At 42.0% G+C, this 23833-nt stretch overlaps 1 protein-coding gene across 1 annotated transcript in view; it reads right to left on the bottom strand.

Moving 5' to 3' along the window:
* Nucleotides 1-225: 225 nt before the first annotated feature.
* Nucleotides 226-23833, bottom strand: part of MAP3K19 (mitogen-activated protein kinase kinase kinase 19) — a 33623-nt gene continuing 10015 nt past the window's right edge. The window contains 16 exon segments of the mRNA XM_022569578.3: nt 226-292; nt 5137-5834; nt 6568-6717; nt 9532-9969; nt 9971-10074; nt 10077-10145; nt 10148-10351; nt 10574-10694; nt 10697-10892; nt 10894-11230; nt 11233-11405; nt 11407-11667; nt 11669-11747; nt 11750-11865; nt 11867-12156; nt 13830-13873. Coding sequence (XP_022425286.2) covers nt 226-292; nt 5137-5834; nt 6568-6717; nt 9532-9969; nt 9971-10074; nt 10077-10145; nt 10148-10351; nt 10574-10694; nt 10697-10892; nt 10894-11230; nt 11233-11405; nt 11407-11667; nt 11669-11747; nt 11750-11865; nt 11867-12156; nt 13830-13873 — 3347 coding nt within the window.

The following is a 23833-nucleotide window of genomic DNA, read 5'->3' as shown; positions in this document are numbered from 1 at the left end:
TTAACTCTTTAAGACAATTTTCTTATGTATATGGGTAATTGTGCCTGAAGCTTGAGAAGGCTAACCTGTAACAAACTTTTCAGTTAGTGCCACTGCAGGATCTGGTTAAATTGGGTTAGATTGACTTTCCAGTAGGAAAACAAGGGTCCCTTAGCCATCATTTCCGCAATGAAGCAGTAACGGAGTAATTTATAGTGGAGCTGGGAAGGAAGTCCTGATGTATGTTCAATGACTTCTCTTCAAGAAGGAGTGCTTCAGGAGCTGGACAGCAGAAGGTCACTCATGCTGGTCCCTAAGAAGGGGAAAAAACACATTAGAGTAAACAGCACCCAGTATCGTGCCTGCCAACTAGATTCAGTTGACTCAAAATGCCAACTTTAACAATGGAAGTACAGCCTCTGCCAGTCAAACAGATTTGGATTGAGTCCAGACTCCAGATTTTAACTGTGTGATCTTAGGTGAGGGACTCCAACTCTTTCCTCATCAGTAAAATGGGGATAACAATAACACCTAACTCACTGGGAGAGTGTGTTTTTAAATTTTTATTGCAGTATAGTTGATTTACAATGCTGTGTTAGTTTCTGCTGTACAGCAAAGTGAATCAATTATATTCGTATATCCACTCTTTTTAAAATTCTTTTCCCATGTGGGTCATTACAGAGTATTGAGAAGAGTTCCCTGTACTATACATGAGGTCCTTATTAGTTATCTATTTTATATATAGTAGTGTGTATATGTCGATCCCAATTCATTGAGAGAATTTTGTTTAATAATGAATTTAAACATAATTTTTTTTTTTTTTTTGGCTGTACCGGGTCTTAGTTGCGGCACGAGGGATCTTTTTAGTTGCAGCATGTGGGATCTAGTTCCCTGACCAGGGATCGAACCCGGGCCCCCTGTATTGGGAGCAGGGAGTCTTAGCCACTGGACCACCAGGGAAGTCCCCATTGGGAGAATGTTTAAAAATGCATATACAACTTTGAAACAGTGTCACATACTAATAATTCAAAAATTAGTACCTATTATGATTCAAAACCAGTCCCTCCTTTTCCATTGTACTTTCTATCAATTTGTTTGGGGTATAATCTATACACAGTAAAATTCACGCTTTTAGATGTACAGTTTAATGCACTTTTAGTTAGCATGAAATTTATTTTTTAAATTGAGATATCCAGGATTGAAAAACCTTTAAGAGGTAGACATTTAAATATGTTTTGCTGATTAATTTGAATAATTCCATTTGGGGCACTCTTGGATGAGCATAAAGGGAGGCAGTTACTTAATTAGTACTATTATGGCTTAGGTTTATTCCCCCTCAAGAAATCAAAAAGCTTTTGCCAATGAACTAGTCAATGAACTAATGAACCAGTCACTGGTTATTCCAAAGGCATTCTTTTCGTTAAACTGGCTATCTTGATCATTTTGGAAGCAGATGACCAGGTAAAAATGGAAATAAAAATAAAATACGTTAAAAAGCAAGTGACCGGGCTTCCCTGGTGGCGCAGTGGTTGAGAGTCTGCCTGCCGATGCAGGGGACATGGGTTCATGCCCCGGTCCGGGAAGATCCCACATGCCGCGGAGTGGCTGGGCCCGTGAGCCATGGCCGCTGAGCCTGTGCGTCCGGAGCCTGTGCTCCGCAACGGGAGAGGCCACAACAGTGAGAGGCCCGCGTACCGCAAAAAAAAAAAAAAAAAAAAAAAAAGCAAGTGACCAAAAATCATTCTAAAATAAAAAACCTCTCCCCTTCTGGAGGCTCTTTCTCCTGCCTTCAAAATATGCAGAAATCTCGTTTCTTTTCAAAAAAATCCTTAAATGACTACCATTTCTAGCTGCCATCCTGTTTCTTCTATTCCTGCCAAATTTCTCTAAGTTGGCCAAACCTGAAGATTTCTTTTTCAACATTCACTAACCTAAATCCTTACCATTTGGCCTACTCTTCTCTATAGAAATTGCTCTTTTAAAACTAACCATGACCTTCTCCTTACCAAATTTAATGAGCTCACCCTCCTTGTCATCTCTGTAGCATTTGAAGTATTTCACTACCCCCTTTTCTCTGAAACAGTCTCTACTTAAGAGAAACTGTCCTCTTTGTTCTTCTCCCACACTGTGGCAACTCCCCTCCCCTTTTTTCCAGTTGTGTACTGGACTTAATTCTATGCATATTTTGTTATCTTCTCCCATGAGCACTTTCAAAAACATTTTCCTCAGCCCTCTAATTTTTTCATGATTATAGCTACCAACCTTATGATTTTCAAATATGCACTTCCAATGTTCACTGATTTCCTGAGCAACAATTCCACAGCTTCAAATGTTTCCTTCAACTTCCTCCACTGTTCCTCTTTCACAACTTTCTATTACTTCTTCCACTATCCACGTTCAAAACCATGAGATCCTATCATCCTCTATCACCAAGTCCTGATTCACCTTCCTCTGAAATACTGATATATATTTTTTTAATGTTTATTTATTTAGCCTGTGCCAGGTCTTAGTTGCAGCATGTGGACTCTTAGTTGCGGCATGCGTGTGGGATCTAGTTACCTGATGAGGGATCAAACCTGGGCCCCCTGCGTTGGGAGCATGGAGTCTTACCCACTGGACCACCAGGGAAGTCCCTGAAATACTGATATTTTGGAATCTTCTTTACACTCCCACTGCTTCCATCACCATCAAAACCCAAACTCTGGATTCCAGAATAGCCTCCATTCGAGGTCCCTCTACTGAATCTGCTGTCTGACCTGCCTCGCCAAAGACCTTTTTCTTCATGGCATTCTCTACCCCAAATCCTTTGCAGTCCTCTGGTCTTCACTGCCTATCTCAACAAAGTTAAACTCCGTGGCCTGACTTCCCAGAACTTCTGAGACCTGCCCATAGGAGTACCCCCAGCCATGCTTCTTACTGCTTCCCCAGATTGATTTCTGTTCAGTCCTTGTTCCTGATTTTTACCTAATCATCTCTACTTCTGAATCTTTAAGAGTGCCTTACCCCTTTATTTATGACTATCCACACCTCCAAGAAGTTATTGTCATAGACAACAGGCAAGATTCTAGAGTCCTTAGGGTCTCTGGCATAGAATTGCAGGCTTGCAATATGACACTCATTAGGTAAGGTGTATTAGTATTCTCCCAAAGGGTTGTTAACTGTTGAGCCCTAATTACATACCCCAAGCTGTGCTAAGCAATTTACATACACCATTTCTCTTACCCTTCACAACAACGCTGTTAATTGATTACTACTGGTGTGAGTTGTGTATTGCTTAGTTTATGAAGCAATGGTTCAAAAGGAGAGCCAGAAAAAAATATTCCACCCTTTCTCTCTAAAGCCGTGTGTGTGTGTGTGTGTGTGTGTGTGTGTGTGTGTGTGTAATGAGAACTAGAAAGAAAATGAGAATAGCAAGCACTTTCTGTGGATCAATAATAGATAATTGTTCAATTCAGAACAAAGCAACTGCAGTATGTTTAAGAGCTAAGACCAATCTCCAAGACTAGTACTGGTCTATATGATATTCCTAATACCTTTATGTCCCTTTTGTGAGGTGTTTATTTTTTTGGCGGGGGGGCTAGGGGGGCAGCTCTGTGCCTGGAGCTCTGTCCGCAAAATCCATGCTGGAACGCTTACGGCATCTCTACATGTAGGGGTGCCCAGAACTGCAACCCTGGAGTGTGCGTTGCTGCCCTGGCCTATGTGATCCCCTGAAATCAACCAGGACATGCTGATTGGTGTACACATGTGCTGGGAGAGGGAGACAGTCTAGAGCAGACACTCATCGGCAGACAGGGAGGCCTGTGGGTTCTGGAGGTTAACTGAGAAAGATAAAATGAACCCATTCAGGGAGCTGGAGGTTGCCATATATGTTTGCTGAAAGCTGGGGCACTAGAATTTTTCATCTAGCAATAAGAAAGCATACTTCCTTGAAAGGCAAGAAATTTTGTTTGTTTCAGGCCTTCCTCATTCTGCACATGCAACTGAATGTTGAGCCTCACTAGGTGGGTGGATTTTAGGCTGTTCTACATCATCGTAGAGGCCAGGTACGTAGGCTTGAGCACCCCTACCCTACTCTTTAGCTCTCCTCCACCGTACACATACATGCATATACATATACACACTTTAACCAGAGCCATCTCTCTGCCTTTATCGTTTATTCTTTGAATTAAGATTTCATATGAGCAGAGAGTGCCTGGATAAGAAAAGTTTGAAAACCACACAAATGAGTAATCTCTAAGCTCCCTACAGTTCTAACTTTTTTTTTTTTTTTTTTTTGCGGTACGCGGGCCTCTCACTGCCGTGGCCTCTCCCGCTGCGGAGCACAGGCTCCAGACATGCAGGCCCAGCGGCCATGGCTCACGGGCCTAGCCCCTCCGCGGCATGTGGGATCCTCCCGGACCGGGGCACGAAGCCGTGTCCCCTGCATCGGCAAGCCGACTCCCAACCACTGCGCCACCAGGGAAGCCCCAGTTCTAACATTTTACACAGAACTTTATTCCATAAGTACCAGGAAGCCTCAGGACAGGAGAAAACGGGCAACCTTCTGGGGCTTTTCTGCTTCCCCAAACACTACCCATTTGATGCTCGAAACACTCCAATTAGAGATTTGTTCCTTCGGCTCAAAATGCTTCCTCTCGCTTTAAATGCAAGTGTTTCTGGGGAAACAATACATTAACTCTGTCAATCATCAATCAATCAGTTCCTATCATTCCCTTGATACGAATGAATTTCTCATATACTCTCCTGAGAGCTGGTTTTAGGAAGGAATGAGAACACTGGTTCCCCGAGAGGGAAGGGAGGCTAAAGCATAGGTGATGTCATTTCACCATGGCTAGTCCCTGGGAAGATGTCTCATTGGTAAATAAGTAGATCCTTAGCAATTTTTGCACACCCATTGACTTGAGGAAGTATTGTCTGGACCTGATAAGACATTTCATTGAGGCACTTCCCACTTGAAGCATTACCCCCATACCCTGGTACAACAAGGAACACAATCACCCAATATGGCCAATCATGATTTTTTTCAGCACAAAATTACTCCCTGCTTGATTTCATAACCCAAGCTGAGCTTATAATGGTCCATAAATTGCAGGGGAAACGTCAGCTGCTTGGAATCTCTGGGGATTTATCCTCCTCCTGCTTTCAGTTTCTTACCCGGTGAGGCACACACGCACGAAGTCTGCTGCGTTTTCTGAGAAGTGTTCTGGTAAAGGAGGCATCAGCCCTCGGTGTGCGCCAATGTAAAACATGGCTGCCATCCTGTCCATGGAAGCTAGTGGGGGCTACCCTGTGGCCATCTCAAACACAGTGCAGCCAATGCTCCAGACGTCTGACTTCCATCCATAGCCAGAGTCATTGATGACTTCCGGAGCCAACCAATACGGAGTCCCATGCATGGACTTCAGCATGTCACTGTGGGTACCATTTAAGCCAGCCCAGGTCAAACGCTTGACACAGCCAAAGTCAATCAGCTTTATTATTCCAGTTGGCATAAGCATAATATTATTTCCTTTGATATTTCGATGCACCACACAGTTCGCATGGAGATAAGCAACACCTTGCAGAATTTGTTTTGTATATTTACAGAACACCATCTCAGGCAATGGCCCAAAATGGTTTATAATACTAGAGATTGAGCCACCAGGAACAAACTCCATGAAAATGCTTACAATGTTCTCCTCGAAGCATGTCCCCAAATAGGCCACAGTGTTGACATGTTTCAGTGCTTTGAGCAAATCTACTTCTTCCTGCAGTTTCCTATATTCTTTTTCAGTAGTTAACTTATCAGAGGTATCCAAAGCCACCTGTTTTACAGCTATTAGCTGTCCTTGGCAAATAAGACCACAATATACCTAGAAGCAAACCAATGCCTTATTATTAAATGTAAATGATGACACTTGTTCACAAAATGCCTCCCGAACACTTGTCTTTCTCTTAGCTGATACATCCCTACCTAAATGCAAAGTACTTAAGCAAATTGAATGTTTCACTGGAGCCAAGATGGGGATAAATAAGTAGCATAGTGAATGTGTATCATAATGGCTTGGGTTCAGTCTTCTCTTTACCAATCTGTGTAAATACTATCTAAAGTGCTGGGAATTTAGATGATCTTTTATGCAATTCACAAAATGTAAGGAACATCTTTTGTTTTTGCCACTCAGCAATGATTCTTCCAACTTCTGGTAACATAACTTGAACCGTTGAACAAAGAGACTTCTTTCCCACAGGACTTGGACCTCAGAGAATTAGAGGCTTGAAATACAATGGCCATTGTACTACCCCGTGGAGCCTGAGAACCAGAGCCAGAAGGAGACACAGAGAGGCCAGATCCCCAAGGACATTGTTTGACCCCTGAAACCAGCTGTGCCCCGAGCCAGTCCTACTTCAAATCCTTCAGTTACATAAAGCTGTGGACATCCTTTTCCTCAAGCCACTTTAGGCTGGGTTTCCTATTACTTCCAACTGAAAGAGTTCTAAGTAAAAGAGTATACGGGGTGGGGAGGGCACTCAGGAAGATTAGGGAAGAGGGAGGAGTCGAGCAGGAGTGGAGACTTTTTATTTCAACATGTTTCGTGTTTCACTTACTGTGCCGTAGGCTCCCTTCCCAAGGGTCTCACCCTTGGTCCACAGGATAGGTTCTTCATACTTTAAACTGTTTTCAGAAAATGTCTTCTTTTCATGTGAGTTGAAAAATCTCTCCTCTTTGTCACATACCCCAAAGCCATTACTGTATCTCTGGAAGAATGAGACACAAAGAAAAGTCATCATTACATTCTGAGTCCTTGGGACGGAGAGAAAGGGTGGAGAGTAAGGTCTTCCTTTCTTCTAACTTAGGACCAACCAGAGAAGGCCAAGTATGCACCCCTAACCAATCACGTGGGAGGCCCCTTCTAGTTAGCTGACCTACAGCTTCCCCAGGACAAGAGCCTCCAATCAGGGCACACCTGAAGCCTTTTTTCCACTAAAAAGCTTTCCTACTCCTTGCCTGCTTTTGAGTCTCGGCCAAACACAAGTGATGGCGGTTGACTCCTTTGCTATAGTGAGCTCTGAATAAACAACCTTTGTTCTATTTCCACAACGTACTCATACACTCAAATATACACATAGGTAAGCACATATGCCTACACTTCCATACACATACACATTTACACACAAATATACATACAGATAGGTACTGTCTCTCTTACACATACACGCACATACATTCACCCATGCACAGCCATGCAAGCAAGTCTAATGGTCAAGACCAGCTGCAATGGACTAAACATCCATGGTCCTCTAGACCCTTGCTACTCAAAGGAGAACCTACAGACCAGCTGTTAGACTTTCAGAATCTCAGGCCTCAGACATACCAAATCAGTGTCTACATTTCAGCATGACCCTCAAGAGATGTGCATCCACAGTAGACTTTGAAAGGCCTTCCCCTGGAAGTCAGGAAACAAGTATATTTTTGTAGAGCTTAGACCATGTTTACCAATTGTTTGATTGGGACCAAAACTACTTTGTCTTGATCTCCTCTATGAGTTCTTAAAAATAAATGATGATGGTGATGTAGAGGCACGGTGACGGTCCTTAAGAATAAGACAGGGCTTCCCTGGTGGCGCAGTGGTTGAGGGTCCACCTGCCGATGCAGGGGACACGGGTTCGAGCCCTGGTCTGGGAAGATCCCACATGCCGCGGAGCAACTGGGCCCGTGAGCCACAACTACTGAGCCTGCGCATCTGGAACCTGTGCTCTGCAACAAGAGACGCCGTGACAGTGAGAGGCCCGCGCACCACGAAGAAGAGTGGGTCCCGCTTGCCGCAACTAGAGAAAGCCCATGTGCAGAAACGAAGACCCAACACAGCCAAATAACTAAATAAAATTTATTTAAAAAAAAAGAATAAGACATTGCACAGGATCTCCTTCCTCGGGAATGAGCACGGGTGCCTCCTGAGGGCCATTTGGGCTCCTCCTCCCCAGCCTCTCATGTTTCTGTCCAAACTGAAATTTAAGGATTGCTTAGAAATGAAAAAATCACAAAAAGTCAACTTTTGACTCTGTGATTGCAGGGTAGGGTTATGGGCTGATTGTATTTACTAGCTTGTTAGCTTTTCTTGAATGCGAAATGGCAGGCTGGTGGACCCATCTCAGACACACAGGCATGCACACATGTACCCCCAACACCCAGCCAAGCCTGGCAGCCTCTGTGAATCACTGCCCACGTCCCAGCCAAGACCAGGTTCACCATGAGGGTGAAGCTGGCCTTTTACAACCAGGAATATTTCCCACTGTGTAGTAATTAAGAGTGTGGGGCTGTCCCCACCACTCACGACCTGCGTGACTTTCTAAACCTCAGTTTCCTCACCTGCAAAATGGGGACTTGTTATTACCTTTAGTATTGATCTCATGGAGCTGTTATGAAGTATAGAAAGAAGACAGTATGATGTGTCTCACTCATATGTAGTAAGTTCTCAGTAAACTTAGCTATGGTATAATTATTTACCTTGTGTATTCTTCTGATCAATTAGCTAAAATAATGATTCCTGATCCTGAAAGAGTGTGATATCACCTGAGTTAGTGTACAGTAAATAATGTTTCAGCTAAACCTACTGTTTGTCTTTAAAATTTAGTAGAACAGGGGCTTCCTTGGTGGCGCAGTGGTTGAGAGTCCACCTGCCGATGCAGGGGACACGGGTTCATGCCCCGGTCTGGGAAGATCCCACATACTGCGGAGCGGCTGGGCCCGTGAGCCATGGCCACTGAGCCTGCGCGTCTGGAGCCTGTGCGCCGCAACAGTGAGAGGCCTGCGTACTGGAAAAAAAAAAAAAAATTTAGTAGAACAGGAGGCTCATATACTTCAGTGAGAACTAAAACAAATGTAACCTTACTACCTGCTGATATTCTTCTTACCGCCCCACTCCAGTGCCAAACAAATTTTTTCAAAATGTGTTCAGGATTGTTGTTTATGCTTCCCTGAGAGCAACGGCTAAGTCTTGTACCCGACCATGTCTTCAGTTCTTATCCCAATACCAAAAACACAGGAGGCATCAATAATATTTTTGTGTTAAAGTAAACCATTTGGGAACAAATGCTCAGGTGCAGGGAATCTTTGAGAAATGAGCTTTTCATGTTTTCATATGGTCTTTTGGAACTAGATGGTGAGCTACTTCGGGGGCTGTGTTAATTTCTTTCTATCTCACACACCACTTAGAGTAATGCTTTACCCATAATTACCTCCCTGCTGTTACTTGTTGATTGAAAACATCATCACTGAATATAATATCTACCTATTTCAATAAGTAGCTTTGCTATATTAATGTAACCAAAGTGATTCCATTGCAGTGTCAGGCTAGCTAAATTCTAGAAGTAAGGCAACATAATGAAAACGTCTTAGCGCGAGAGTCAGGGGACCTGGATTCCAAACTTGCAACCAAACAATGAGATCTTGATGAAACTATTTAATTGTTTAGGGTTACTGATTCCTCATTTGAAAATAAGGGGTTTGAAACAGATTGTCTCTGAGATCCCTTCCCTCCCCAATGAATCTCTGATTGTAATTATACCCACCTGTATTTTGACAGTTGTCTCTCCCCCTAATTCTTGCATGGTATTTCCTCTCTTACTGAGGGCAAGATTTTGGCTTTCAGGATCTGTTTCATCTGCCATTATTTGGCAAGAGTTGTCATCTTTCTCATCAAGAGCTAGTAGTTCTGCAGCTAGACAACCTAACAGTTCATCTGGAGATTCTTCATTCTTTACAGGGTCTAGAATTCCTTGGGAAATTGAATCTGCATCATTTAAAGTTTTTCCAAATGCTTGACATGGAATTGACTTATTAGCCAAACTATCATGATCCAAAGAATGTGCCCAACGTTGATGTGCTTGAGAAGATGCACTTTCTTGTTTCTCTTGGAAAGAGAAACTCATAAGTGTTTTACACTTATCTGAAACACTGTCAAACTCTACCTCATTAGTTAAAATTTGATTGGCAATTAGTTTCACCAGGAGATACTATAGTCTGCTTTTCTTGCAGTACATGCTTGCTGGAACTCTTCTCACTGGGCAGTGCCCAGCTGTTTTCTGAAAGGACAAATGGGGTTTGGTGATTTGCTCTTCCAGTTCATGCAGATCTCTGAGGCTCGTGGCAAGTATCTGATTGCTAGAAATGTCTCCTTCGTCAAGACTTCCTCCACAATGGACAAATCTGAGACAGGAAGGAATTCGTTCTGTTCGGTGGACTGCTCATGAGTCTGATCCATGTTCATGGGCTGAACTTCATCTTTGGAAGATAGAAAGTCATTTCCTGAAGACTTTATCTGCTATTCTGGTTCTGAAATACCATCACCATTTTCAGTGTCATTGCTACTTACAGGCTGGCAACGCTTTTCTTTTTTTTCTTTTTTCTTTTTTTTTGCGGTACGCGGGCCTCTCACTCCCGGGGCCCCTCCCATTGCGGAGCACAGGCTCCGGACGCGCAGGCTCAGCGGCCATGGCTCACGGGCCCAGCCGCCCAGCGGCATGTGGGATCCCCCCGGACCGGGGCACGAACCCGCGTCCCCTGCATCGGCAGGCGGACTCTCAACCACTGCGCCACCAGGAAAGCCCCAACGCTTTTCTTTAGAAATTAAACTTTTGTGCTTTTGTTTAATGCCAAGAGAAGACTTTGGGGGTTTAATATGTGGTCTTTTCTGAGAGAGTCTGGTTCGGCTCTTGCTGGTCCTCTCACTGTGTGTGAAGATCGACATTTATTGGTGATACATCTGCCCGATGAAGCTGAGCATATCTCTTGGAAATATTTGTTTTCATGCTGTTCAGCCTCTGGCATCTGACGATAAATAGGAGTCCTGAACGTTTCGTAGATTCCACGTCCATTTGCAGTTGAACTGATTTCTTTGAACATGTCACTGTACTTCAGATCTAAGTAATTTAGGCTCTGTTGGTTGAGCAGAGAGAGGAGCAGAAGACTTTTTTATTCCTGGATTTTTACAGATGCAAGGGAGTGATTGCTTTTTAGGTTTCAAAGCCCGGTAAGTGGATTGCTTCTTTTCTATCTGTGGCATTCTCTTTTGAAACGTGGGTGATTGCCGAGGTCTGGGGTCCACAAGCCCCAGAGCAGGAAAAACTTGAGTTTTTATGCTGGTTTTGTGCATGGTAGGCTTCATGGAACTTTCAGTGGAAACCATGAAATTCTGAGGTGTCCTGTTACTGGCCTTGGTCTTTGAATCCAACTTATTTCTATGGGTTTTCATTTTATGCATGTCATTTCTTGGTCTGCAAGTATGTTGAAGCTACTGTTGTTATGAAGGATGCCCTTTCTTTTTTGGAGGCTTGGTTTAGTTGTTGCTGGTTCCTTGGGAGTTTCATCTCCAGGGAAAGTGATGTGGATAAGAGGCACCATCCCGTTCATTTCTGGTTTGGTTGCCTCTGCTACTGATATTTTTGTTTGTCTCCATGCTTCTGTGATCTTCTGGGAGCTTTTCAATGGGGTCATGAGGAACTATACTGGACAAACTTTTAAGAACAGTATACTCTTCTGAAATATGATTTGGCTCAATTACTTCCCCTTTATGTGCTGAAGCAGTTTTTGAATCAGCTTTATCATTTCTAGTCCCTTCATCCTGGCTTAGAGTCATTTCTGAATGCAGGGCTTCTTGGAACTTGACTGGTTTGATATATCCAGCTTCTGAATCTCGTTCATAGTTTCTTTCCTGATGAAAGAGATTGAGTGCTCTCTTCTGCTCTTCTCACTTCAGCACCATGGCAGTCAATATCCACTTCCCTATCGTAGGAAAATTGCCTTCCTTGAAATTCTCAAAGGACACCAAAGACTGTCCTTTTTCAAAGTGAGAGATTTCAATGTTGACACATCACTCTGTTTCCTTGGATTTCCTACTCTCCTGTCTCCAGGTGTTGTCTGTGATGGTGAGACTTCCAAAAAAAGCACATGTTTCTGGACCAGATAGAGCTATCAAATGACCTGAGAGTCTGATCCCCTAACACCTTGAATGGTGCTTCCTTCTGCTTGTTTGATGGTCTAAACTCACCAGATCGACTAACAGGCTCTGAGAGCTTAGGTATGAAAGATATGAAGTTTGGAATATTTCTTTCTCTCTCTTTCTGATCCTTATGATTTGGGGGTATAGTAAGAAGACAGGATCTCACAGGCAAGGGTGACAATGGTGGCTGAGGGAACTAAAAGGAAAGAGAAAAAGAATGAATGCAGAAACACATACGCATATCATATTAATAAAGTAATCTGAAGAAATTTCAAGATTCTCTTTAGGAAGTCCTTTAAAGTACAAAGTTATCCTGGAGATCACAGTTTTAAAAACTAAAATCTTATGCCTGGTGTTTTTTAAGAACCAAGGTAAGACAACACTTTTAAAAACCAATGTTAACATATATAAAGATTCATGGTTATATGTTTAAAATAAAGGCCCTACATTGTAAACAATAGAACTTTTAAGTTTTTTAAAATTTCTATTCTCTTTTCTGTTTACTTTCTGTTTTATTTCATTCTCTTTTCTATTTACTTTCCATAGAATTGATCTAAGATTTTTAAAATTCCCCCTTAGAACAGCTTAAAATTGCTGTTACATTTACTGTAATAGTGATCGTTAGGTTGCAAACCAACCCAGAATTTGTATTCAGAACACAACTGTTCCTCATTATTTGGCTGAATTGTTTTGTTGAGAGTGGCTTATAAATGTGCCTCACTATACACTTGAGAGTTAGCTCCCTAAATGGGTTTTAATTCTCCTTGGCCCTCCATTTTCAAATTAAGCAAGTTTATATTATTATCAACCTCTAGAGGTCAGTGTAACCCAATATATAATATTCAGCTTTTTGGTTGGTTAAGCTATAAGCTCTAACTTTACAGTTTTCACTGTGGCCTTCCCCCTCCACCACCCAACCCTCCGGGTATAGAGATTTGATAACTAATTATATCAATATTTATAGGCATAGATCACGAGTGGTAATTGAGAGCTTTATGTTTAATTTTCATTCTGTTGCCACCTGTGTGTAAGAAGACAGGAAAAGGAAACTGACACTAGAAACAGGCATTAGAAACAGGTGAGATGCAGTATAATCCCCTAGTTTCATTACCTAGATGACTTTCTTCCATCTCTCAAAATACAGATTCTCCCAGTGCTTAAACACCTCTGCAGTAACAGCCGTTATTTCATTTATTTACTTTTTAGGCCAATAAAGTCCTTTTTTCAACACTAAGCAGTACCTATGCATTTTCTCAAAGGCTCATAGAATACAGAAGAGTCAGTTGAGAGAATTGCAAGGCTCTTTCCAAACGCTTTACTTACAAATGAGACAACTAGGAAAATCTTTCTACCAATGGAAAAAGAATTACCTCATTTCTCAATACGTTAAAAGAAGAAAAATTAAATATGTCCAAAAGAGCTACTCACTTCATTATGTGGACAACGGGAAACACCCCAGAAAAGAAATATACGTGTCAAGATATAATTTTCCCAGAAATTAGCTCCTCTATAAACTGTATGTGAGTTGTGGTTTTTCCAAGATATATGCTGAGGATTTGGGCTCTGAGGGGTTTTTTTTTGCGGTATGCGGGCCTCTCACTGACTGTTGTGGCCTCTCCCGTTGCGGAGCACAGGCTCCGGACGCGCAGGCTCAGTGGCCATGGCTCACGGGCTCACGGGCTCAGCCGCTCCACGGCATGTGGGATCTTCCCACACCCGGGCACGAACCCGGGTCCCCTGCATCGGCAGGCGGACTCTCAACCACTGCACTGCCAGGGAAGCCCTGGGCTCTGAGTTCTTTGATAGGATTTGTCTCTAACAAGATGCTTTGGTTAATCCTTAAGTCAAAAATGCTCAAACTACTCTTACCTCAATTCTCCGGCTACTATACTTCATATTAGAAGAGGAAAACACTGTAACAAGAAAAATTATTATTTTTTAATAAGGTTTTTTTAAAAAAAGATAAATTTATTTATTTATTTATTTCTGGCTGCGTTGGGTCTTCCTTGCTTCCTTCCTTTCTCTAGTTGTGGCGAGCAGGGGCTGCTCTTTGTTGCAGTGCTCAGGCTTCTCATTGCAGTGGCTTCTCTTGTTACGGAGCACGGGCTCTAGGAGCGCGGGCTTCAGTAGTTGTGACACATGGGCTCAGTAGTTGTGGTGCACAGGCTTAGTTGCTCCGTAGCATGTGGGATCTTCCAGGACCAGGGCTCGAACCCGTGTCTGCTGCATTGGCAGGCGATTCTTAACCACTGCGCCACCAGGGAAGCCCCCAAAATTATTATTATTATTATCAGATATTCTTAGTAGTAGAGTGAACACAGTCGGCCTTAAGCCAGGCGATGGCGATGGAGTGATCTTGGTGCTGAGGTTTGAGGAAAAGTTGTCAAAATGAAGAATTTTTCCAGGCGTAATCCACATGGCAGTGGGTACAGAATGATTACACAAAACTACTGCCACTGAGGAGGGTTGTTGTTTTATATACAATGTTGTTTTTTATATATATCTATGTTATATATATCTCTCTGTTTTATATTTATAACATTTGCGTATATATAGTGATATTTATTTATTTTTATTTATATTCCTTTTGGAAGCACATGACCTCTGGATCAGAAAGCAGAGCACTTATCACCCACAGGGCATCCTAGTGCCAGTTCCCTGCAGCCCGATTTCCCACAGGTTGACACAAATGAGAACCAGGTGCTTACCTGCACCGGTAGTGAGGCTGCACCGTAGGAGGAGACCCTGAAATTATGAGACTCAGAGCTTATGTATAGAGTTCTGGCAGTTCAACCCATCTTCCCCTTCTGAGAAAGAGAGACCTTCACTATGAAATGTAAGCAAGTGTCTCCAGGAGAAGGGGGAAATGTGTCTCTGGGTTTTGTCTGTTTTTTACCCTATTAAGTAAGTAAACAGCTCTTGGCAAAGCCAGCTTCAGTCTTTCTGGAGCAATAGCTTATCTCTAACTTCCAAGGCATGTTTGCCATTCAGTCATCTTTCAACCTAGTCTCCTAGTGCTTTTTGCTCAGAAAACCCAGACTTTGCAGAAATGTGAGAGTATTTATGTATAATTGTCTCCAATCCGTTGTTTGAACTCAAACATGGGATAGATCATAAATTCTGAAGGAGTGTGGGGAATGGTGAGATGAGATTTACTAGGTAGGGTAAAACCCAGACGTTGTTTTCTTCTTACCAAAACATCAGAATGGTCCCTAAAAACCCCACTCACCATCATGGGTTGAAGCTGAAGCCAAAAGCTCCAATATGTTCAGGGTCAAAGCAGGCACATAAATGAATGAAGTGGGGTAAGTAGGGACAGTGGTGAACTGAAATTATGTGCCCCAATTACAGGGATATCCATTCCCCAGTTCTAGTTGGTGTTGTCCATTCCAGATGGGTAGTCCAGCACTGCTGGATCTTCCAATTGCCAAGAGAAGCCAGAGAGCTGGAGACTTTATGTGAAATCTCCTTCCCATCCCTTTTTAAAATACTTTGAAGGCCGAACAAAATATGCCTGTAGGTCCTTTTTGGCCACAGGCTGCCATTTTGAAATTTCACTTAGCGAGACCTCTCTGAGATGTACCACAGGTAGAAGCCATTCTCAGGTGAAAAATGGTCACCTAAGAGGATTCCAATAGGAGGGGGATGCGGACATTCCCCTTAGCCACAGCTGGCCAGAGCACCACCCCAATTCTTTTTTTTTTTTTTCTTTGCAGTACGCGGGCCTCTCACTGTTGTGGCCTCTCCCGTTGCGGAGCACAGGCTCTGGATATGCGGGTCCAGCGGCCATGGCTTACGGGCTCAGCCGCTCCGCAGCATGTGAGATCCTCCCAGACCGGGGCACGAACCCGTGTCCCCTGCATCGGTAGGCGGACTCTCAACCACTGCGCCACCAGGGAAGCCCCACCCCAATTCTTTATCCATTTATTTAACCAATATTCACTGAGTGCCTACTGAGTAGCCAACACTGTCCCAGAAGATGGCAATATAATTGTGAACAACAAAGACAAAATTCTTGCCCTCATTGAGGTTGTATGCTAGAGGTTGAGATTTTCTGTTGAAAAGATATTACAAGTTAATACTAGAAATATAACTGAATATGATTTATAGTTGGGTGCTTATGTATAACACCCTGAGTTTAAAAAATTCAGGTATTATAAATATTTAGATGAGTAATATCCAGTATTGATAAGGAATGACGTGAGATATAAAGGCACTCTTAAACATTTCTGGTGAGAATGTAGAGGTAAGATCTTTCCAGTAGGTAATGTGGTAATATATATTGAAAGCCTTTTTAAGTGTGTATAGAATTCCAGTTAAAAGATTAAATGTACAAGCTTTTCTCCACTCTCTCCACAAACCTCACTAAAATGATGGTAGACTAATTTTTTAAAAAGGTAAAGAAGGGAATTCCCTGATGGTCCAGGGGTTAGGACTCAGTGCTTTCACTGCCAGGGCCCGGCTTCGATCCCTGGTCTGGGAACTAAGATCCTGCAAGCCATGCAGCCAAACAAAAAAAATAAAAGGTGAAAGAACAGCAAAAACCTAGATGGTAAAATCACACATGCACGACATCAACAAAATTTTGGAAGGTGAAAACTATTGGTGAGCTTCCTTGGTGGCGTAGCGGTTGAGAATCCGCCTGCTGATGCAGGGGACACTGGTTCAAGCCCTGGTCCGGGAAGATTCCACATGCCGCGGAGCAACTAAGCCCATGTACCACAACTACTGAACCTGTACTCTAAAGCCCACGAGCCACAGCTACTGAGCCCGCATGCCACAACTACTGAAGCCCGTGCACCTAGAGCCCATGCTCCACAACAAGAGAAGCCACTGCAAGGAGAAGCCCGTGCACCACAACGAAGAGTAGCCCCTGCTCACCACAACTAGAGACAGCCCGCACGCAGCAACGAAGACCCAACACAACCATAAATAAATAAATTTATTTTTTAAAAAAACTGTATGGATGAATAATAACCAGTTTAGTAGTCAGCTTTCTCTGTTCTGCTCACTACCTGCAGAGTGTAGAACTCAACAAGAAATAATAACCCCAGAAAGGAGCAGGAATTAAAGATACCAGGTGCCTCTGAAGGTGGGCTTGCAGGTGAGTCTGAAACGGGTTGCTTCAAACTCTGTACAAGGCGTTGGTTCCAGATTCCCTGTCCTGTGTCCTGCTCCACTTGTCAGGGGTTGCTCTTCTCCATTCCTGGCTGGAAGTTTATTCTCTGAAGAGCTTGAAACAAAGATGCGAAGGAGCTAGGTACAGCTGAGAGCAGAAACCGGGTGCTGGAGTGAAAATGTGAGGATAAATGAAAGCCTCCAAATTGACATATGACACTCCAGCCTTATAACCTACAGGCAGGAGCTTGGATTCTCCTTCTCTCGGGCAAACTAGCTGAGAGAAAAGCCTACCTACGCATCCTGACACTAGGGGAATCCGTCACCCAACCATCCAGGTCTCTGTCCACTCCACAAGCCCCCTCGAGCCTCTGGCACTTTTTAGTCTCCCCCTCTTAAATACAAATAATCGCCAAGGATCAACTGATATATGGGAATAGCCTCTAACATGAAAATACACAGAACAAAACAGAAAGAAAGAAGAGAGCTCAGAGGAAATAGAGACAATGAAAAACTACCGTTAATATCATTCATGTACCTTCTTCAGGAAGCTATGGGAAAATTTACCTTCCTAAAGTGAATGCATTAATCAAGAGAGAGGAAGCCGTGTACCCAGTACACAGGGGTTCAACACAGAGGGTAGCCAAGGGCATTTCCAGGATAATGATGAGGAACTCCCAAAGAGACAGCTGGTCAGGAGGTCCAACACAGAGTGAAACAGGAGGGCAGAGCATTCCAGGAGCAAGGTCTTAGAAAACAAGAAACCAATGGATTACCTGGTGTGCAGTTGCTGTATTGAGGTGCGTTTCACAGGTCCATCAGACAGGATGGGGATGAATTAGTGACAGATATACAGAAAGTAAGCAAATGGTGAAATGAGGTGAGTATTAAAGCTGGGATAAATAGAATGTCTCAAAAGAAAAGCAATGTAATCATAGCACACCCTGGGGCTCAGCTGTGAATGGTATTTTACCTAGTCATAATAAGGGAGACATTGAATATTAATTTTTTTTAAAGCACAAAGATTTCGAAGCTTGCCTGTGTGTATACAGAGTAATATAAAATTGTTAAACCCTAATAGATAATGCCTAAATTAAGCAATCAAGCAATGTAGTTATAAACATGTTATTTAGAAAAGTGGAATTACATTCTAGAAGAAACGGTCTTGAAACAGTATTTGTACTTCTTACTTTTTATTTTTGCTCACCTGTCTTTTCTGAATTTTTCTTAATTGACATATATATTGATTGTCTAAAATTTAAGATTGCATTTAAACAGAAATATTTTTAAAAAGGGAACAAACACCAGCCTGGTAAACCCAGCTGACTTCTTCAGACAAGATCATAACACCAATGGAGCAGATCCCATCACAGAATACTGACCTAACCCAGTTTGTTCTTGTTTGAATGTGCTACTTTTATTACGTCTTCAAGACTTTCTGTGGTTTGGCCAGGAGAAGAGGATATTTCCATAATGTCCAATTCAATCTCTCCATCCATCCTTCCTCCAGTTTGTACCTGAACCAACTGCCCTCCCTTTTCCCTAAATTCACCTCCACCACAAGACTAAATACTTCTCCTTTTTTTCCCTCATAACTAAAGTGGGGCTCAAATGGGCGGTGTGAGCTCTGAACACACATGACATGGTGCTTAAGCACGTTGGCTTCAAAGACAGGGAGTCCAGCTTTGAACCCAGCCTCTGTGACCCATCAGTTAATGTGACCTGGGCATGCACTTGACCTTCTGAGGCTCACTTTCCTTATTTCTAAAACAAGCATGCTAATATTACCTATATCAGTGAATATTTGTGCCTTGTGGTAATAGGCACTCAATAAATGGTGACTGCCATTGTTATTAATTCAATATACATTTTAAAATAGTTATGTGTCAGATCTGGAGCGAGGTGTGCAGAGGTGCGACGGTTTTTGCCTTTGTCATCTGGTGAAGACCAGCACATAAAAAGACAGTGACAATTCAGCATGATGGGTGTTATGTTGCAGACAAGGTCAGGATCCTATGGGAGTCCAAAGGCCTGGCGACTCCCCCAGTCTTGGGGACATTCAGGAAGACTTCCCAGAGGAGGGGGTTTCTAAGGGGAGAGCTGAAGGATGGCTTAATGTTCCGGCAGAGAAAAACAACATGTGCAAATATTCACATATTTGTTCTGGGAACAGAAGGCGTTTGGTGATGCTTATGTTTAGCACCTGCTGAGGAAGAGTGGCAAGAGAGGAGGCCGAAGAGAGGCTGTGGACAACTGGGAGTGAGATTTCTGGATTTCAAGGAACAAGATCCTGGGTCTACGTCACAGTCCAGACCTGTTGTTAACACTTTTATACACAGCCTATCGAAACTCGGCTTCAACATCATGTTAAATGAAATCAGCCAGACAGAAAAGGACAAACGTTGTATGATTTCACTTATATGAGGGACCTAGAATAGTCAAATTCATAGAGACATAAAGTAGAACAGTGGCTACCAGGGGTACGGGGGGAAAGTAGAAAGGAGAGTTAAAGTTGAATGGGTATAGATCTTCAGTTTTGCAAGATGAAAAAGTTCTGGGGATGCATAGTGGCAATGGTTGTGCAACAATGTAAATGTATTTAATTCCACTAAACCATACACTTAAAAATGGTTAAAATAGTAAATTTAATGTGATGTACATTGTACCACAATAAATTTAAAATTAAAAATTTTTTTAAAACACCACTGCGTCATTTAAATTTCATTTGAGCTCTACCCTTGCACCCAAATCCTATAATAATATTCTATTTTTTTCCCTTTTTTTGGTGAGATGCTTCACATTTCCTCTGCTGTGCGATATCTCTCATTGCAATAAGCCAATAAATGCAAAATTTTGGACTACAGGTTTGTCCCTGGTGGTTTAGGCCACTTGGTTTAGGACAGTGGTAAGCAGACATCAATGAGAGCAACGTCCTAAGGGGAAACACTGGCACCAGTGTGCTATCTGGTAAATAAGTCTTGGGCTAGATAGAACAGCTAACTCAAATCTTGGAGGAAAACATCCTCAGTGTAGGCCCCCCAAACTCCCATAGATAAAAATAAACCAAATATGAGTTCCCTGTAAAGATTTTCAAACGCTGAAGAAAAAGATCAGTAAAGAAATATTTATGGACCAAAGAATAAAGGAATAACTGTGTAATTAAATGAACTCACCTTCAGATTTTCTCGGCTGCCCCTTCAGAAAGTGAGGAACATCTTCTCTGGCTACAGACTTGGAGATGTTCGGTTCTAAGCAAGGTCTTGGCAAAAAAAAGCCCAAGTTCACTTTGCCGAGCTACTGGTAATGTTCCTCTTTCTTCAGGAGTAAAGGCTGCCTGGTCACCATATTTGCCCTGGAGTCTACCATCTCAATTTCATTGGAAGTGAAACAGAATGTGCTGGTACCCATTCCTGATGCACTGAGGTTATCTGACTAAAAGGCAGGAGAAACGGTTTGATTTAAAAGTCATTCCAGCCCAACATCACTAGAAAGTTTGGAGGACTACTTCCAAACGGTGCTGCTGTGTGGAATGGCTGTATTCCTGAAAGCACAAGACCTCCCTGTCCTCTGAGTTGCTCCCCACCTCATCTGCCCTCTGCCCCTTGCACTTTAGTTTTCCCATTCCCTGTTTCCTCAAGCAGAGAAATCAGAGGGGCAAAGGGGAGACATAGGGGGGTTCATCCTTGTACTTCTCCAAAGGTGTTGACCAAAGGCCTTTGACCATTCTCCAAAGGCCCAGTGCTTCTCAACCTATCTTTGGTGAAGAATCCTTTTAAAATTTTCCATTGCATTGTGGGCTGAAAGTTTTGTAATATGTAATCAAAGTGAAAGACTATATGAAATGAACATATGAAAAATTAAAAGAAATTCAAAAACATGAAAATAAATTATAAGACACTGATGAAAGAAATTAAAGATGATAAGACTATACTATAAAACTACAGTAATCAAGACAGTATGGTACCGGCACAAAACCAGAAATATAGATCAGTGGACCAGGATAGAAAGCCCAGAGATAAACCCATGCACATACGGTCACCTTATCTTTGATAAAGGAGGCAAGAATATACAATGGAGAAAAGACAGCCTCTTCAGCAAGTGGTGCTGGGAAAACTGGACAGCTACATGTAAAAGAATGAAATTAGAACACTCCCTAACATCATACACAAAAATAAACTCAAAATGGATTAAAGACCTAAATGTAAGGCCAGACACTATCAAACTCTTAGAGGAAAACATAGGCAGAACACTCTATGACATAAATCACAGCAAGATCCTTTTTGACCCACCTTCTAGAGAAATGGAAATAAAAACAAAAATAAACAAATGGGACCTAATGAAACTTCAAAGCTTTTGCACAGCAAAGGAAAACATAAACAAGACCAAAAGACAACCCTCAGAATGGGAGAAAATATTTGCAAGTGAAGCAACTGACAAAGGATTAATCTCCAAAATTTACAAGCAGCTCATGCAGCTCAATAACAAAAAAACAAACCACCCAATCCAAAAATGGACAGAAGACCTAAATAGACATTTCTCCAAAGAAGATATACAGATTGCCAACAAACACATGAAAGAATGCTCAACATCACTAATCATTAGGGAAAGGCAAATCAAAACTACAATGAGATATCATCTCACACCAGTCAGAATGTCCATCAACAAAAGATCTAGAAACAATAAATGCTGGAGAGGGTGTGGAGAAAAGGGAACACTCTTGCACTGTTAGTGGGAATGTAAATTGTTACAGCCACTATGGAGAACAGTATGGAGATTCCTAAAAGAACTAAAAATAGAACTACCATACAACCCAGCAATCCCACTACTGGGCATATACCCTGAGAAAACCATAATTCAAAAAGAGTCATGTACCACAATGTTCATTGCAGCTCTATTTACAATAGCCAGGACATGGAAGCAACTTAAGTGTCCATCAACAGATGAATGGATAAAGAAGATGTGGCACATATATACAATGGAATATTACTCAGCCATAAAAAGAAAAGAAATTGAGTTATTTGTAGTGAGGTGGATGGACCTAGAGTCTGTCATACAGAGTGAAGTAAGTCAGAAAGAGAAAAATAAATACTGTACGCTAACACATATGTATGGAATCTAAAAAACAAAACAAAACACAACAAAAATTAAACCTACTAGACCTACTAGAGAATGGACTTGAGGACACGGGGAGGGGGAAGGGTAAGCTGGGACAAAGCGAGAGAGTGACATGGACATATATACCCTACCAAATGTAAAATAGATAGCTAGTGGGAAGCAGCCACATAGCACAGGGAGATAGGTGTCTTTCATACCAGTTTTATAGTCATCCTTGAGGGCAAACACCTAGCTGACAAGTTGGAGTAAGAAAAACATACAGCATACTTTCCTAATAACTAAACTGTCAGTGAAAAGGATGTTCTAGTAAAGGCTAGGTATAGTTAGTATTTTGCTGTGGAAATTAGAAAACTGGGCAGTGTATTCATGTGAACACGTTCTTAAGAATGACTGTACTTTTACAATCATTGAGGACTAATAAACCCAGGTTATTTTTTTTTTACCCAGAATATTTTTAAGCAAATTTAATGTGTTCAAAATCTGTTAATTGGTTGATTTCTTCTTTTATTTTAAAACAAGGAGCAAAGATACAATAAGCGAGTATGAGAAATACCTGCCTTTTTAGACATTGTGAAAAGTTAATGGCCCCTAAATGGAAAAAAAAGAATTTGGTCCTAAATGGCGGAGGGGAGGGGGAAAGATTATACAACATTCTGGCTCTGAAATCATCTTGGAACACGTCTGTTCTCTTTTTGTCTTTTGAATACTGTGAGTAGTCACGGGAGCCTCTAAACATATCCAGTGATCCAGGAAAGAGGATGCACTGTTAACATGTAAAAATAAAACACTTGTTCCCATCTGAGTGAATCTTTCCAGTAAGAGGATGCATTAATAAAATAACCGTGGGACTTTCTTGGTGGTCCAGTGGTTAAGACTTCACCTTCCAGCACAGAGGGTGCAGGTTCGATCCCTGGTTGAGAAGATAAGATCCCACGTGCCTCACGGCCAAAAACCCAAAAAATATAAAACAGAAGCAGTATTGTAACAAATTCAATAAAGACTTTTAAAAAATGGCCCACATCAAAAGAATCTTTAAAATTAATTAATTAACCCCACCAGAAAATGTTACAGTGGAGAGAAACTAAAAGGCAACATTTAAACACAACCAGAAACATAATTTCCTTGCAGAAGAGGTGCAAATGACATTCATAAAAGTTGGGAAATGACGATTAATTTGTTAATGTAAGTGCTAAATCATTAAAATAAAAATTTAAAATTGGCCTAACCTAATTCATTCAATGAAGAAAAATTATTTTCTCCAGAAAAGTCTTACTTTTCTGTGTTTTCCACTTGTTTTATTTAAATTGATGGGAATCGAGGTTCAAAACATTTTGATAACCTCTCCATGTTTTGATAGTTTCCTAAATCATGATTTTCAACAGAGTTTTTTAAAACTACATTTTCCAGCCTTTTTTGCCACTAGAGTTCAGAAAGCTAACTTGAGACATGGATTCACACGGGTTACATGAGAAAAGATAAGGCGTAGGCATCATTTGCTGACGTGGGTGTCAACAGAGGAGGGAGATTCTGAGGTCAGTGTGGGAGCAGCTCCTGGTTGTGGCTGAAGCAGCGTGACCTGGGCGTCAGTAGCCAGTTTTGAGATGTAGCTCCAAGAATTCTTTCTGACAATCCAACCTGGG

The sequence above is a fragment of the Delphinapterus leucas genome, chromosome 8 (assembly GCF_059928025.1).
Source record: "Delphinapterus leucas isolate spDelLeu-1000000601 "Yukka" chromosome 8, BTC_Dleu_Yukka2, whole genome shotgun sequence".
Lineage (NCBI taxonomy): Eukaryota > Metazoa > Chordata > Mammalia > Artiodactyla > Monodontidae > Delphinapterus > Delphinapterus leucas.
The sequence above is the reverse complement of the archived record's forward strand: the minus strand, read 5'-3'. Positions and strand labels throughout refer to the sequence as shown.